Source organism: Ictidomys tridecemlineatus, chromosome 7, assembly GCF_052094955.1.
Source record: "Ictidomys tridecemlineatus isolate mIctTri1 chromosome 7, mIctTri1.hap1, whole genome shotgun sequence".
NCBI classification, from domain to species: Eukaryota; Metazoa; Chordata; class Mammalia; order Rodentia; family Sciuridae; genus Ictidomys; species Ictidomys tridecemlineatus.
The window spans coordinates 27,983,576-27,999,225 of record NC_135483.1 but is presented as its reverse complement, the minus strand read 5'-3'; the positions used below and the strand labels follow the sequence as shown (position 1 = coordinate 27,999,225).

At 37.5% G+C, this 15,650-nt stretch overlaps 1 protein-coding gene across 9 annotated transcripts in view; it reads right to left on the bottom strand.

The window, feature by feature from the left end:
* Positions 1-15,650, bottom strand: part of Sybu (syntabulin) — a 106,684-nt gene that overhangs the window by 47,011 nt on the left and 44,023 nt on the right. For all 9 annotated transcript variants that reach the window (XM_021724553.3, XM_013357373.4, XM_021724555.3 and 6 more), the window contains one exon: positions 315-512. In XM_021724553.3, coding sequence (XP_021580228.2) covers positions 315-512 — 198 coding nt within the window. The remainder of the gene's footprint in view (positions 1-314; positions 513-15,650) is intronic.

Below are 15,650 nucleotides of genomic sequence, written 5' to 3'. Positions count from 1 at the left end.
CAAAGCAAAGGACAACTAGCAACTGTATTTTTCATGCAGTTTAAGTTTTTCTTTGAGATAAAAGGACATTCTCTTTGGTTGACCAAAAGCAAGAGGAAGAATAATCCATTATAATATGCTGTGCACAGCAATTATTCAGGAAGCTCAAAAGCAGACAGACACTAACAACCAACAGAAAGGGACACAGGACAAAACCTTGCCCCATAAAATCATCTGTATGTGCGTACACACACACACACACACATATAGTTTCAAATGGAAAAACTGCTTCAGTTATATTACCCAGGTAAAATATGAAGAGTCGGTGCACTTACCTGGCTTTACAAAGCCTGACTTGGATTCCTTCTTATATCGGGCTGACTGGATGCTTCCCTCAACAACCATTCCAATGGTGCACTTCTTTCTGGTAAAGTCTTCATCACTTCCAGGGCAAAAGCCAATGGGGCTATTCCCAGTATCTGAGGGTGTCTTCACTGGTGATACTGACTGGCTACTAGGACAGCCTGTGTCATCTAGAGAACAGGGATCGATAAGGTTTTAATGAGGGCAGGAAATCAATGAAGGCAGCGAGAAGCCATGCAGGGTGCCAGGCACACACATGCACACCCCCGCGCAGTCACATGAACTCTGCTTAGAATGTCCACTTAGAACTGCTGTGGATGATACTCCTTGGGTGACTTCATTTTTCTTTGTCATGCACATAACAAAAAAAAAATGGCATTTTAAGGTAAAATTTACAGGCAAATCTTTTTTAAAATTATTTATTTATTTACTTTTTAGTCATACATGACAGTAGAATGCATTTTGATATATAATACATACATGGAATGTACATACATCAATCATATTGTCTATTCTATTCTGCTGTACAGGCAAATCTTAATAAGTTTCTTGATCACAAATATTTCTGTAAAGCATTGTGAAAACCTAACTATATGTCTGTTTGAATATTCTTATGTAGTGTAATTTTAGGTCCTATCTGTCCACAGACTTTTGATGGGATTAGTAATGAAAAGTTCATCACGACAACTCAAGGTCACTGTTTTAGAGTTGCTTGTGTTAGGAAAAATAAAGTTCCTCCAATATTTTTGACCATACCTAGTGCTTGATCACTTGGTTCACCAATTGGCTAATAGAGTTTGATATGTAAGACTGCTGCCTTTAGAAGTTCAGGGAAGCAGAAAGAAGTGGGCCTGTTTTATCACATACTCCCTGCCAAAAATATATCAACCACATACATTGCTGTCTGGAATAAACTGGTAAATTGAAAATTATATTCAACTTAGAAACATTCCCTTGACTTTCAAGTGAGTGATTTTTATTACCAGGCTCATTATTTTCAGTTAGTATGTGTGATATGAAGTGACCTGTATAGATGTTTATTAGGCAAACAGGAAATTCATATTGCTGACTCCTATAAACCCTTTCCATATTTATTTAAGTATTTATGATAGCTTGTTAATTCACTTTTAGTTGATGAGGAGGAACATATTAGAATTTAAAGCCAAAGAAGAATGACTTAAAAGTTTACCTACTCAAACTGGTCAGTCAGTCTGGGAGATTTTCATTACTAAATAATTATTATATGGAAATATTTTGATGCCCAAGCTACTATGGTAACTAATTAGACAAAAGAATGAATAAAGATATGTAACACTGATCATTTTTAGCACTATTAAATTTTTATGAAGAGTAAGAGAACCAAAATAATTTGCCATCTATCAAAGACTATCTTCAGACCCAATACCTGGAATAATGACAGAAACAGAACTAGGCCTGAATATGACAGAAACAGAACTAGGCCTGAATAAAACATACTCATTGCCTGAATTAAGCCTTGACTCCATCTGAATAGGAATTGCCATTGCTTCATTTTTGGCTTCTATTTCATTTTTTATTATGAAATATCCCAGTTCCTGGAACAAAGTGAACTTGGCACTAGTCAAATGATTTATTTTTCTCCATTTTTTTTTAAAACTTTTAGGCACATTAATATTCATAGGACCTCCCTGGACTGTTTCTGGAAGCAAATGTGTTTGGCACATTGCTCGTGCCTCCTGCCTTTGCTGCTCCTTTAAACATGCTATGTCCTTCCTGGACCCCAAAGAAACAGCCATGTGCATGGAGTGATGAGGCCCTCTGGGCTGCTCCTGCTCAGCTATTTCATCACTTACTGTCCCAGCCTTTCCTTTAGATTTGCATGTCCACTGCTTCAACCCAAAGACGGAGCTCCTCTCTAACTGTGCAAAGTTGCTAATTACTCAGCCAGACTCAGCAATCTTACAAGGCTCAACAGGTCTGCACACCACTTCACAGAGACTCCCTGGATTCCTACCCTAAAGCAGATAAATTCAAATGACTGACGTCTAGTCATTTAAAATTACCAATTGCCTCTAAAATTATGCCCTTATGAGTCAGTTCCGTAAATTACTTACTTTGAAAGAGAGAGGGCCCAAATAAATAAAAATCTGTGATTCAGAATGTCTAACCTTAAAAGCCATTTTTCTTGAAAACCCTCAGATTTAATGGGACAATATTAAACGATTTCCAGTTCTGAGAAACATTACTGAAAGAAAATGCTATTAGAGTAATGCTTTCAATAAAGAGAAAGCAATGTATTTTTTTTGGTTCCATTGACATTTTTCTGGAGTTAAATAAGAAAGAGTATGTACATGTCATGTTTTCAGTATAGTAATTTCAAGAATTAAGTGCTGGGATCTGGTTAAAAATTGGGAATTGAAATTAGTTAGAGTGGTGGCAGTATGAGGAGAGCAGCAGCCATTTTTCACCTGAAGTGTGTGCCTCACCTGTCATGGGTGTTTACAGCCTGTATCTCCATGGCAGGGAATGAGAACATAAAAACCTAAATAAAGCTTGAACTATGGGTATTTCTTAAAGCACTTGAATCACTACAAAAACCTTTTTTTTTTTTTTTTTTTTTTGGTACCGGGAATTGAATCTATGGGCATTTAACCACTGAGCCACAAGCCCTTTTTATTTTGAGACAGGGTCTTGCTAAGTGGCTTAGGGCCTTCCTAAATTTCTAAGGCTGCCTTTGAATGTGTGATCCACCTGTTTCAGCCACCTGCTGGGACTACATGAACATTTTTTAACTCTCTACTATTGTGCTTCATATTGAGGGAAAACATTAGTAATGTATGAAATGGTCTTTTGTTGACTGAAGAAATATGTATCAAGTTCTAGTACCCAAACAGTCCACAGGTATTGTACCCAGTCTCCATCCTGATGGATCTCATAAAAAGCCAAGAAGAGTTGGTATATATCACTACCCATGTGCAGTTCTTAGAAAACTGGTAAGTCTATTAACCAAGAAAATCGATGAGTTCTCACAGCAACTTGGGATGTCTGCCTGTGTTGTTTAATGGGATCAACACTATCAAAAGAATCTTGTTCAGAAAGGGCATAGCCATTAAGTTCATTAAGTTTCCTATTACAGAAGACACACTTTACATAAAAATAAGACCCCAGCACAGGCAGAGAGGTTCATGTGCCATAATCATCTGGTTACCTGTGTCACCTGAGGGGTTTTACTCTGTGCAATACCAAAGAAGTGGTTATCTTGAGAATAAGTCTCTTTCAGGGCTCCTTCCCTGGTCTCCCTCCCTAGCTCTCATAATTCACCGCAGAGGTGGGTGCTCACCAATAATTCAGAACATACTACTCCTTTTTAAAATTTGATGCAAATTTTCTCAGTTCACATTTGCATCAAGATTCTAAGAATGGGAAAACCAAGCTGATACTGCTTGGTTGTTCAGGTCTAATCTCACCAGGTGTTGAACTACATGTATTAGAGAGATAGAGTTATTAAACCTGTTTCACTTCAACTCTCTGGGTGTGCTTTCTGTTTCCTGTTACAACCCTAACATACACTTGGCCTGTGGAATCTACAGATTTGCAAGCATAATATTTATAATTCTAGTTTTTATATGATAATGTAAAAATTTCTATTATGATAGAAATGATGGAACTATTTCTGGGAAGAAAATGGCAGAAATCCTGAAGGATCCATCCAAAAAGGATAGAATGTATCACATTTCTATGCCTGAGGTAGGTAAGAACTCTCCATCTGGTTATGTCATGAGGGAAGCTTTGCTCCAAGGCTCTTTAGGAAGATAATATGAAGACTATTGGTCTACTGGAGAGGGAAGAATTTAACACCCACTTTCCACATGGCCCTTATATAGTTGAGCTTCAACATTGCTTTCTCTTATCATTCATGGGAAGTATAACTTTATTAAAAAGAAGCAGGACCACTTTACATGTTTTGCAAAGTGAGACTCATTTGTAAATATGGAATAATTTCCCTTAGGTGTCAACTATTTCAATGCCCACTTAGACGGGTCATGAATGGTCCCTAGTGAAACTTGGGTAAAAGTGACCCCATCAAGGCCATACCTGAAGATCACTTTCTATGGCAAAGGAGTCTAATTTACATTTTGACTTCAATTGATATTCAGAAATAGGTTATTTTGTTGTTCTTATTAACTTTCTTAGAATCTATCAACACACAGAGTTAAGAGTGGGTAGAAGGAATACTCCCAGATCCAGGAATCTCAAGAATTTGGGGTCTGTCTAAATTATTGTAAGAAATACACCTGTGGAGTAGTTTATACATTGTTATTAAGGAAAATAAATTCCCAAGGCCTCTAAAGACAGATGAGGAGAAACAATTTACTATTATAATTCTATGGATATTATTAAAGATTGGTTTTATTATATTTTCTCTGTCTTTACAAGTTCTTTGAGAACATGAGGAATAGCTCAAATTGTACAATTATTAACAACTGTGAAAAATGTGTCTAAGTAATTTCTGAATAATCTGAACCTTATTTTAAATATGCCAAAGGAATTTGCTAAATGAAAAGAACTTTAAAATCTTCTGTTGAGCTTATAAAAATTTAACTTAATTATTAAATTAACACATTGTGAAGGAATCTAGAGTGCAGAAGAGTATTAACAAGTAAATAAAATAATAAATAATATTTTACTGTAATTGTGTTTCCCAGAAAACACTGAACAATTTATCATACTTCATTAGTCTTTTTGAGTGATGAATATGGTTTATTTGCCTGCTTGGTATTTGTTTTATCAAAATCTTAACATATATTATAGACAATTTCATTATTTTGTCATTGAACAATGCACCTTAGAACTAGTTTGTTAGTAAGGAAGAACCTAACATCAGGAACCAACACAAAGGGGTCCTCATTAGCCAAAGGTGGAATAATTTGAGGATGAAAAAAACATTAATGCAGATGACTGATAACCATCAGACATACTAAAAATCTATTAATTCATTTTGACACAAAAATAAAAAAAATAGAGTTGCTCTCAGTGGTAGAGCACTTGCCTGGCATATGTGAACACTGGGTTCTATCCTCAGTAACACATAAAAAAATAAAATAAAGATATTGTGTCTACAATTAAATAATATTAAAAAATAAAATAAATAAATAGAAATGAGAAAGGCTCTCTTCACTTCCCAAAACTCCCAATTCCCCAGATATCATTGGAACTGATACTTCATGTTGACAACTATCAATTAAAAGGAAAAATTAGCATATATCCTGATTACAAAAAGTGTTTCTATACAAATAGATTTAATTGAGTATAAGTGAAATCTTCCATTGTTTTTGGAAAGTTCTTCCTTACAGAAGCACTCAGGTTAATAAAAAGAGACGAAATAATAGAAATAGAAAATTACTACTTTGCAACCTCTAATGAAGTAATTGATTTAGGCAACAAAACATAATGGATGAAAAACCATTAGATAAAAGGCTCATCAAGAGCTTTCAGTGCAGGGATCAGGCCTTCCCAAATGTACCCACTGGGTATTATCATTACCAATAGTGGGACATTTGATGGGATGTGAGAAAAAAACCCACAGAACTCCTAATGAAGTATTCTCGAAACCAAAACCAAAACAAAACAAAACAAAAAAATGACCCCAAATCTAATCAAGGCTTTAAAGCTAAAGTCCATCTTACAAAAGACATGGAAAATAATGAGCTAAACAGGGGCTGGAAAACTGCAGCCTTCGGGTCAAGTCCAGAGGCTGCCTGCTTGTGCAAATAAAATACTGGAACACAGTCACACCCAGTACTTTTTATTGTCTATGGTGGCTTTTCTAGCAACAATGGCAGAGCTGAATAATTGCTAGAAGCTGTGTGGCCAGTGGAATTGAAAATATTTACTATCTGCCCTTTGCAGAAAAAGTCTGCTGACCTCTGGGTTAAAATGATACCAAGAGGAAGGAATCAGACATTACTGACACAATTAAGGATATTTCCAAGTTCTCTACCACACCAAGGACTTATGTTAATTATGTCAGTAATTGCAAAGGCACTGTGACTATATAAGAAAATATGTTTTTTTGTTTGTTTTGTTGTTTTGTTGCAGTACTGAAGATTGAACCAGGCCAACATGCTAGGCAACCCCTATACCACTAAACTACATCCTCAGACTGTGTATTTTTTTTTTAAATCAATGCATGTTGACATAGGTAGGCAGACATGAAATGACATGATGTCTGGAGATTTGCTTCAAAATGCCTCAGCAAAGGGTACAAAAAGGATAGATATAGTAAATATAGTAATATCTCTCTATCATTTAGCAATATTTCCCTATCATTTATTCTGGCTAAAGTGGATAATGAGCATATAGAGTTCATGTATTATTCTGATTTCTTAGTACATCTTAAAAAGTTTCAAAATATTTTATTTAATTTCTTAAAAATGTTATTTTAAATGAGTATCTATTTAAAATAGATAATGAACTTAAAATTTTAAAGACCAATTCCATCTCACAGGGTATTTGAGGTTTCCATTTTTCTTGCTATTATTAAAATTGGTTTAATAACATTTTATGCAAACATCTTTGGTCAAATTTTTGATTAGCTCATAAATGCATGTCTAGCAGAATTTCTAAACCTTCTAAAGAGTCTGAGACAACTTATAGTCCTATTATTGTAAGAGAGCACTCCATCTATTAAATTTCTGCCCGTAATAAACATTATTTTTTGTACTTTTCAAGTTAATAATTAAAAATGGATTTTTATGCCCTAATTTGCATGGCTTTTAATTATGATTGAAGCTGAATGTCTTTCGTGTTTGTTGATTTCTTTTTTTACTTATTTTCTCAATTGCTCATGTCCTTAGTTTCCTATTTGGGTAATTAGGCTTTCTTAATGATGTATATGAAATTCTTTGTCACATTTTACCTAGTTTGCTGTTTACTTTTAATCTATTAAGATTGCCCAAAGTGTGTGCACATGTGTCTGGATATGTACTCTAAAATTTCCTCATACTCAATTGCCCAACAACTATACTATCTAACACATTTGTTGTCAATCTTGATGACCTAATTAAATTTTCTTGCACCAAACATATGTAAGAATAAAACACCAGGTTACAAAGAATACAAACAGAATACTTCTTAAAAGTCCAAGAAGCATCTCTAAACCTTCTGGTTCTCTTTTGAATTTAGATCTGAGTTCACTAGTTTTCCAAAATGTTGAACTAAACAATTCCAGAAGACACACTTAAAAATAACATCAGGCAGAGGAAAACGTGGTTTTGTGCCATAATGTCTTGAAACATTCAGTTATGGTTTGATGCTTGCTGTCCAATGTTCAGTTGCATAATTTAAGGGAAAAATCATTGCTATTTTAAGGATACATTACTTTGAACTCTATGGAAGTCTAGTTGATTCTCATGAATAAAAGCAGTATTTATTGACAATGCATTCATTCAATAAATATTTATTAAGTATGATGTACCATATGCTGCTATAAATATTATTCTTATGGTTTCAGATACTGGCATTCTTAAGGATAGTTTGATGGATACAGATAAAACATCAAAGATTAAATGTGGTCATGCAAAACTCTTACAACACATCATTCACATGCACTGGAAGGATCTAGGTAAGGTAAAAAAAAAATAACAAAATTAAATACCTATCATGTGGCCCGCACACTAGTTTTTATCATACAATTTTAACAATGTGTTATAATTGAGAAAACTGAGACTGAGGGAGGTTAAGAATTTCATGGGCACATAGCTACTAAGTAATCAACTCAGGACTAAAACTCAGGTTTGTATGACAAAGTACCTGTTTTTTTTTTTTCCACCATCATAAGCTAGCTGTTTTAAAATTTTTTCTACTTGTGCTTATTCCAAGAGGAAACATCAGCAATTCTGAGAATGCCCAAATTAAAAACAGACAAAGGAAGCTATTAGAAAAAAGCCATCCCATAATAAGCAGACCACAAAAATCTGAGGCAAGAAACTCTTTCTGTTTAGGATTCCTGCCTCAACACATGTAGCCATATGCACAGAATGCATACGTTTGCATTCTAAGTTGTCAAAAGCAGAATTTGAACTTTCTATTTTTTCACCTAATTTTAGCATCTTTTCACAGTGAGAACTCACAGGTCTACAAGGCTCTATACTAATTTTGCTTCAGAATTACACAATATGTTACTAACCAGTAGCCAAAATTAAAGTATAAGAATTTCGTCCACCCATTAATCCATCCACACACCTATTTGTTCTTTTCCACAAATTATTACTGATTTTCTGTTGTGTGCCAGGTATTCTACAAATTAGGGATGTAATGATGATCAAGACTCACATTCTTTCCTCAAGAGTTCTAGTGGTGAGGAGAGAGCTAAAAATAAACAAGTAGAGAAATCTATAAAGAAGGTATTTTGGATTCTGATGTACTGTTAATGAAACAAACTGGGTGATGTTATGTAGACCAAATAGGTGTGAGGTAAAAGGGACTTCATTAGATAGATAGGTTGTCATGGAAAGCTCCTAATGAGTTGAGACAAAAAAAAAAAAATAATAATAATCAAGGACAAGAATTCCAGGCAAAAAGAACAAGTGCAACAAGCTCTGAGAGAGGCCAGGGTATGGTAGATGGAGGAAACAGAACTGAAGGCAGGTTGATGGAGAGAGAATGATTGACTGGGAGGTCACAGAGGCAAAAGCCCACACATATGCAGGATTGCAGGCCAGGAATCATTAAGTGCAATGGAAGTCATAGTGTGTATTAAGCACAAGATAATAAAAATTTGTTATGTGCTCATTAAGGAGAACACACTAGTGATCATATATCTAGCAGATATTTGCTCAGAGTAGTGAGTGCTCTTTTTAAATACTTAACACAAGTCTTAACTAATATCCCTTTAACAGGCACTACTGTCATGCAGATTTGTAGGAGGCATACAAGACTGGCACTAGGATTTAAGGTACCTCCCCAAGTTTGTAATCAGTAAGTGGTAGAGTCATCATATGAATCCAGAGAAATTAACTCAAGAATTTCCTCCTTAACTATTATGCTGTGGGAAAGGGCAGAAGCAAATCAACCCATTTAAAGGCCACCACCACAATACAACTAAGAAGTGAACAGTGGTTTGACTAGGATGGTAAGGGTGAAAACTGAGAAAAGTAGGTGGATTTGAGATATTTGGGGAAAATAATTGAAAGCACATATTTATGGTGATGATGAATAGGAAGGAAATCAAGGATGTCTTCTGGAGTCTTTTCCTTAAACAAGTAGGTAAATGGTGGTCATTTCTGGTTGAACAGAAAGGGATTTATGAAATGTGTAGGAGGCGAAATCAAGAATTGTGGTTTTGTTATGGGAAGTATGAGGCACTAATTAAACATAACACTGGAGGAATCAAGTAGCACTTGATAAAAAGAGGCAAGAGGCAGAGATAGACCAGGATGCTAGCTCTTCAACTGGATAAGCCAGTCTGAACCCCGGGGGCGGAGTCAAGAGATCACCACCCTACAGGTGCAGGATATGAAGTTACAGAGCTCAAAGAGCCCTCTGGAAAGCAGGAAGAGAAGGGTGCCAAAGAAGGTGACCAGGAAGTGACTTGAAATGCAGGAAGAATGCTCAGGGGTGGGATCATAAAAGCCAAAGAGAAATATCTTCCCTAAGAGAGGGGTTGTTCCATTGTGTCCCTACTGCTGAGAGGTCAATGGAAATGAAGACAGCAAGGGAATGTTAGACTTGCCACTCGCATGCTTAAGAAGGGCAAATCACAGACAGGAGGATTTTTGGTGAAGTCTTGTGAAGTGGAGCAGAGAGAAGACAGGGTAGTTGCAAAGAGGAACTTCTTTCTTTCTAATGCCGTGGAGCTCTGTGTGTACTGATGGAAATGAGCTTGTCAAAGGAACTCAAAGGAGCACCTCAGGCTAATGCACGGAACTGCTTGCTCTCTCTAAAAATGAAGTGGAGAGTGGAATCATTACTTAGTGGCTGCCTCCCTGGTTTCTTGGAGACAAAATAATCACTTCACGTGTAAACATTCCCAGGATTTCTGAGCTATTTTGGAGCCTCGAGTGCTCCCATAAAAGTCCTCTGGTGAAGAGCAGAGCAGGAGGAAGGATGCACAGTGGAGTGAGATGACCAAAGCTCCATTTCCTCAAAGGACCCGGAGCTCTGTAAGGGTCCCAGACCTGGTTTTGGTTTTTTACCAAGCATCAAACTGTTTGATTTGCCCCCAGGGAGAGAATCTGGAGGGAAAACATCATGGTCCAAATATTTAATGTAATGAATCTACACAGATGTTCTGTTCAAGGAGGGGCTGGTGCTGAAATTGAGAAACGGGGTGCCTCTGTCACTCGCAGAGCGAGGTGAGCCTGGCAAGCAGGGTGGTGAATTAACGTGTCATGAAAGCTTTTATTTCTCTTGTTCTTTCTTTCCTGGGGTTTTGATCTTTCCCAAACAGGCATGTAACAAACCTTCCTGACGTCCCTGCTCCTTTGCATTATGGATTTATTTGCAATTTCTAAGTCATGCTTTTTTAAATGTTCAATTCTTTTTGTTTCCATGATTGAAGGAGATGGAAGCAAGTGGGACAGAGAGGAAGGAGAACTGGAAGCCTAGGAGGGGAAAAAGAGGCAAGAGGCAGAGATAGACCAGGATGCTAGCTCTTCAACTCTTGAGAGTCTCATATTAAGGAAACTCCTAAGTGTTCTAAGGATGCTTGGATTACAGCTAGCTGTGTTGATGAAATGTGAATATTTTCCCACCTTTTTTTTTTTTTAAATCAGGCTAAGAATCTGAAGACAGTGGTGGTCAAGATAGAACAAGGAATATAAATGTTAAAAAAAAGCTCACTATACACTTTATGAAATTGCAATTGACTGAATTTTCTAATTGGAAACAAAAAAATTGATTCAGGTAATATTTACTCCTTTTTTTTGTGGGAAGTGGGGATTAAACCCAAAGCCTCACACATGCTAAGCACCTGCTTCACCAATGAGCTACATTCCCAGCCTACTTGCTTAAAGAAAAAAAGGGAGTAAAAGAAGAAATATGCTCTTATGTAGTCTAATTCCCGTGACATTCATAAAACAAAATTCTGAATTTTGAAAGTTAGCCTCCCAGATAAAATGTCCATCCAAAGAAGAATGACTAAGTAAGTGATGGTCCTCAGTAGAGTGGAATATCAGCTCGTCACTCACAATGACACGAGTGAGGGGGACTTCTGTGTGCTGACAAGCAATGATAGGCACAGGTACTACCTGTAATACAAAATCCTCCAGGGCAGGAGCCAAGCTAGTATTGTTCTATTGCTCTAGCTCAGCTACTAGAATAGTGCCTCACATACAAAAGGTACTCGATAAATATTTATCGAACAAAGGAAAAGAAAGGATCACCGATTAAGAGAGCGTAATCTTCAGCAAAAAGCAAAACAAAATAAATCCTATAAATGTGATTATACCCACCTGACATATGTGTTTGCATATTTTATAATAACATGTTTTGTTACTTTTGAATTAAAAAGTAATTATTAAAGAAAACAAAATCCTCAAAAATACCACAAAATAAATGGAAGGGAAGGTTAGGATCCACAGAGTCTTAATTCTGAGGATTAGGTTGGTGTCTTGTAGGAATCCTTTCCTAACAATTACCCACACAAGAGGGAGAATAAAGACTAGCCAACTAGTGGAGAGAAGGAGCCCCAAGAAGAGGCCGTGGATGTGGGTTTCTGGTGGGATGGGATGAGAAGCATGGTTCCCACGACGGGCACAAGTATGCATTTGGAAGCTTGGTTTGGTTTCCCTGTAAAGAAAGAGCAGTGGCCTGGAAATAACAGGCCTCCTCAAGAGACTGGGAACCCTAACAGCAGGCAGGGGAGCTTGAGGCAGGAGGACTGCACTTGGCACTGCAAGAGCAGCACCAGGTCAGGGGGCCTCTGCTCTGGTGGGCGAGCCTGGGTGGTGCCTTCAGAAGAGGAGAGAGGGCAAGTCCAGCAGAAGGGGAGGTTTGGGTACATCCTGTGCCTGCAAGCAAGAAAAGTCACCTTACACCCAGCAGATTTGTAAACATGAAGTTCTTCGAGTCTCCCCTGGATCGGCCTCCCCAGGATGGATGGGAGCAAACTGAGTTTTCTCAGAATAAAAATCACCTGGAGGGTGGAGTGGGATGGTAACTAATGTTAAATCAGAGTGCTGAGAATGTGGGGATCTCACCTGGTGCTAAATACCCTCTTGGTGTCCTGCTGTACCTCAGAATACTAGCCTGTCCTTTCATGTCCCTCCATTCACACCCTCTGGCAATATCAACTCCCTTGAGTTCAGCTGCCACTGTCTTTCTGTGGCTTCAGATTTTTGTCTCTGATGCAACAAAACCTAAACTGAACTAATCTACTGGACTCCGGATCTTCCTCCCTACTTCTCCAACTTCATTTGTGTTTGTCCAGTGGGAATTTGAAGGAGACCCTATTCTTTTCCCTTCCACTTGCAACTGGAAACTAAGACCCATCTGTTCAGGTCCCAAACTTCCAAATATTTGATTGGTCTTTATTTCTACTGCTGCAATGGCCTCCAAAAGCAAGCAGAAACTTGCCATCACTTCTTGCCCTCTCCCATCCACAGACAAAACACATAAACAGAAAGATCTTTTGACTTTATGAACCTGGTCATAACTCTTCCCAGCTGACCACCCTTCATTGGCTGTGCAAGATCTTTGGGAACTGGGAAATGACAGCCACAAACCATATTCAGCTACTTGTGCACCCTATTTGGCCAAAGAGTGAGTGAAGAAACTGAATTTTTTAAAAATTCTGAAACCCTTTGGAGTGGCACACACCATCGAGTTCTTGAGTCCCCACTATTATCTTTTGTCCAGATGGCCTCATTCTTGACATTGGCCTGGTTCCTGCAGGGGCCCTTAATCTCTCAGATCAGTTCTTAGCACATGAGATCTTTCATACCTGGCCCTCCTGCCTTTCTAGCTCATTTCACAGCTTTAACTCAGGTCCCTTGATGCCAAAGATTCCGTTTATCTACTACATGATACTCATTAAGTCACTTCTTTATATCCTGGGGCTTATGAAACCTGAGAAGCCAATGTTGATAATAAGTGGAACAACAAACTCAAATTACAAGGCAGGAGGGTGTGTGAGGTAGTTGTGGGAAAAGGAGAGATATAAAAGTGAGAAAAGGTAGTAGAGTGAGAATCACTTCCCAAAGATTTGTTATTCCATTTATCTTAGGTGTCTGAGTCAAGGCAGTAAAATGATTGACTTTTTAAATCCATAATTCCTTCATCTTTGTAGCCTTAGCTCAATTCCTGATTCTTCACAAGCATTTAATAATATTCTTACTGGAAAAATATATGTTGGCAAAAACTTGCAAAAAATTGGAAATGTCCTAATACTCAGGTCTCTGCTACTCTTCTTTTAGTGCAACCACTGGGTGTTTGGGGTGTACTCTTGATATACCCCGTATACTCACTTTCAGTGTGCCCTAAATCATCCCAATTCCAAAGGAAGAAAATAGAAGAATTAAAAGTGTGGATACCGATAGTAAATTCAGAGAGGATTACATAGGAAAATAAAGTAAAGAAATTCTACCTGCTCCCCTTTACTTTTCTACCACTTGGACATCACTTAGACCCATTATGCAGATATAAGTAACACCATTGCTAAGACTAAAGAGATTGGATTTGTCAGAATAGTCAGAAGCTATTAATTCCAAGGGACACAGAGGAATTTACCTTGTACCATGGCCACTAGTATAAACAGCTGGCTGGCCACTAGTCCTGCTTTTTTGATCCTTGTTCATCTTGTGGTGCTACTTCTAGCATGCCCCTCACATTACTCATACAACATCCCCAAGTACACAGAGACCACAAAGCAGTGAGGCCCAGACCTCATGCATAAGAAACATCTGGACAGCCTGCAAAATATAGATTTCTGGGCCCTCTTATTCCAAGTTGACAGGTTCAGAGTAGGGCTGAGGTGTCCACATTTTAAACAAGTTTTGCTAAGGATTCTCAAGTAGACAAAGGCCATACTCTGAAATTGGAAGACACTGTCATAAGGATGAGTGTCATACCAAAAAAAAAAAAAAAACAATAGTTTAATTTGCTCTCAGACAAGGTCCAATTCCATCATAGTTACAGTTTCCATTGTTAAGAATATTTTAAAATTGTTAAATGGCAACCAGAAAGGTTTTCTCTTGTCTTTCTAATTGCAATTAACACATTTTCAAAGAAATACTGCCTAGACACCCTAGTTTGTAACATATTTCATTAGGTACATATTTCTGAAGCTGAGACAGTTAAGCCCTTGAAATATATATTAGACAATATACCTCAGTCCCAGACTCATTAAAGTGATACTAAACTCTTAGGGTCTTTGTTTTTCAATTCACAGCAGGTTGGCAGTCATTCAATTATAGTATAATTTGGTAATGCAGCTCACTTCTCTGGAAGCAATTCATCTCAATTCTAATCATTATGTTCGAAAGTTCACTCTATCCAGATGCCAAGTTTCCTCAACTAGACAAAAGCATAGCAGAAATATTTCTGCTTGGCAAAGCCTGACAAATTTTTGGAGGCTTTGTCATGCCTCAGCAGGGCACTAGTCAGGTTATAATTTGCTTTAATTGTTCTACCCACAAACAGCAACAATGATTACCTCTAGGTCATTATGGCACTCAGAGATTTCTTCCAGGCCACTGTAAAAACAAAAATACTTTCTGCAAACACCTTCCTCCGATTAGACTGCAAAGACTGTCCAATTCTGACTATTTTGTTTGTTGACCTGGTATCTGTTTTTTAATGAAAGTTACAGTGTGACCATGTATCTAAATGTGCACACTGGAAACACCAAAATAGCTCAGAAAAATTACTGGCCTCCCATAAAACAACCAGTGTTCTATATGCATAATTTGTTCCACCTGCCATGTTTACAAGGCACCCCAAGGAGAATTAGCTTAAAACCCAGCAATCCATCTGCCTCCCAGTTCTAAGGGGGTAATTATTGCCTCAACTAAGCAAAGAGGAATGCACAGCATGCTGCTAACCATGGCAGGTGACTGATGTCTGTACCTCACACACTCACCCAGGTCACAAGATTTTCTCACAGTAGCTGGAGTCACATGACAATGACAAATATAATGCACTACTAACAAAAAAGGGGACAAAAAAAATGACAGAGGCCTACATCAAACAGGCCACACCCAGAACACAAACTAAAAGTGTGAGCTTTATTACTTCTTATAGGCATGTTAAAAATAAGGAATATGGGGGGCTGGGAAATAAGAATGATAGGTGAAAACAAGGTTTTAAACAACAATGAGATTGTTAAAAAA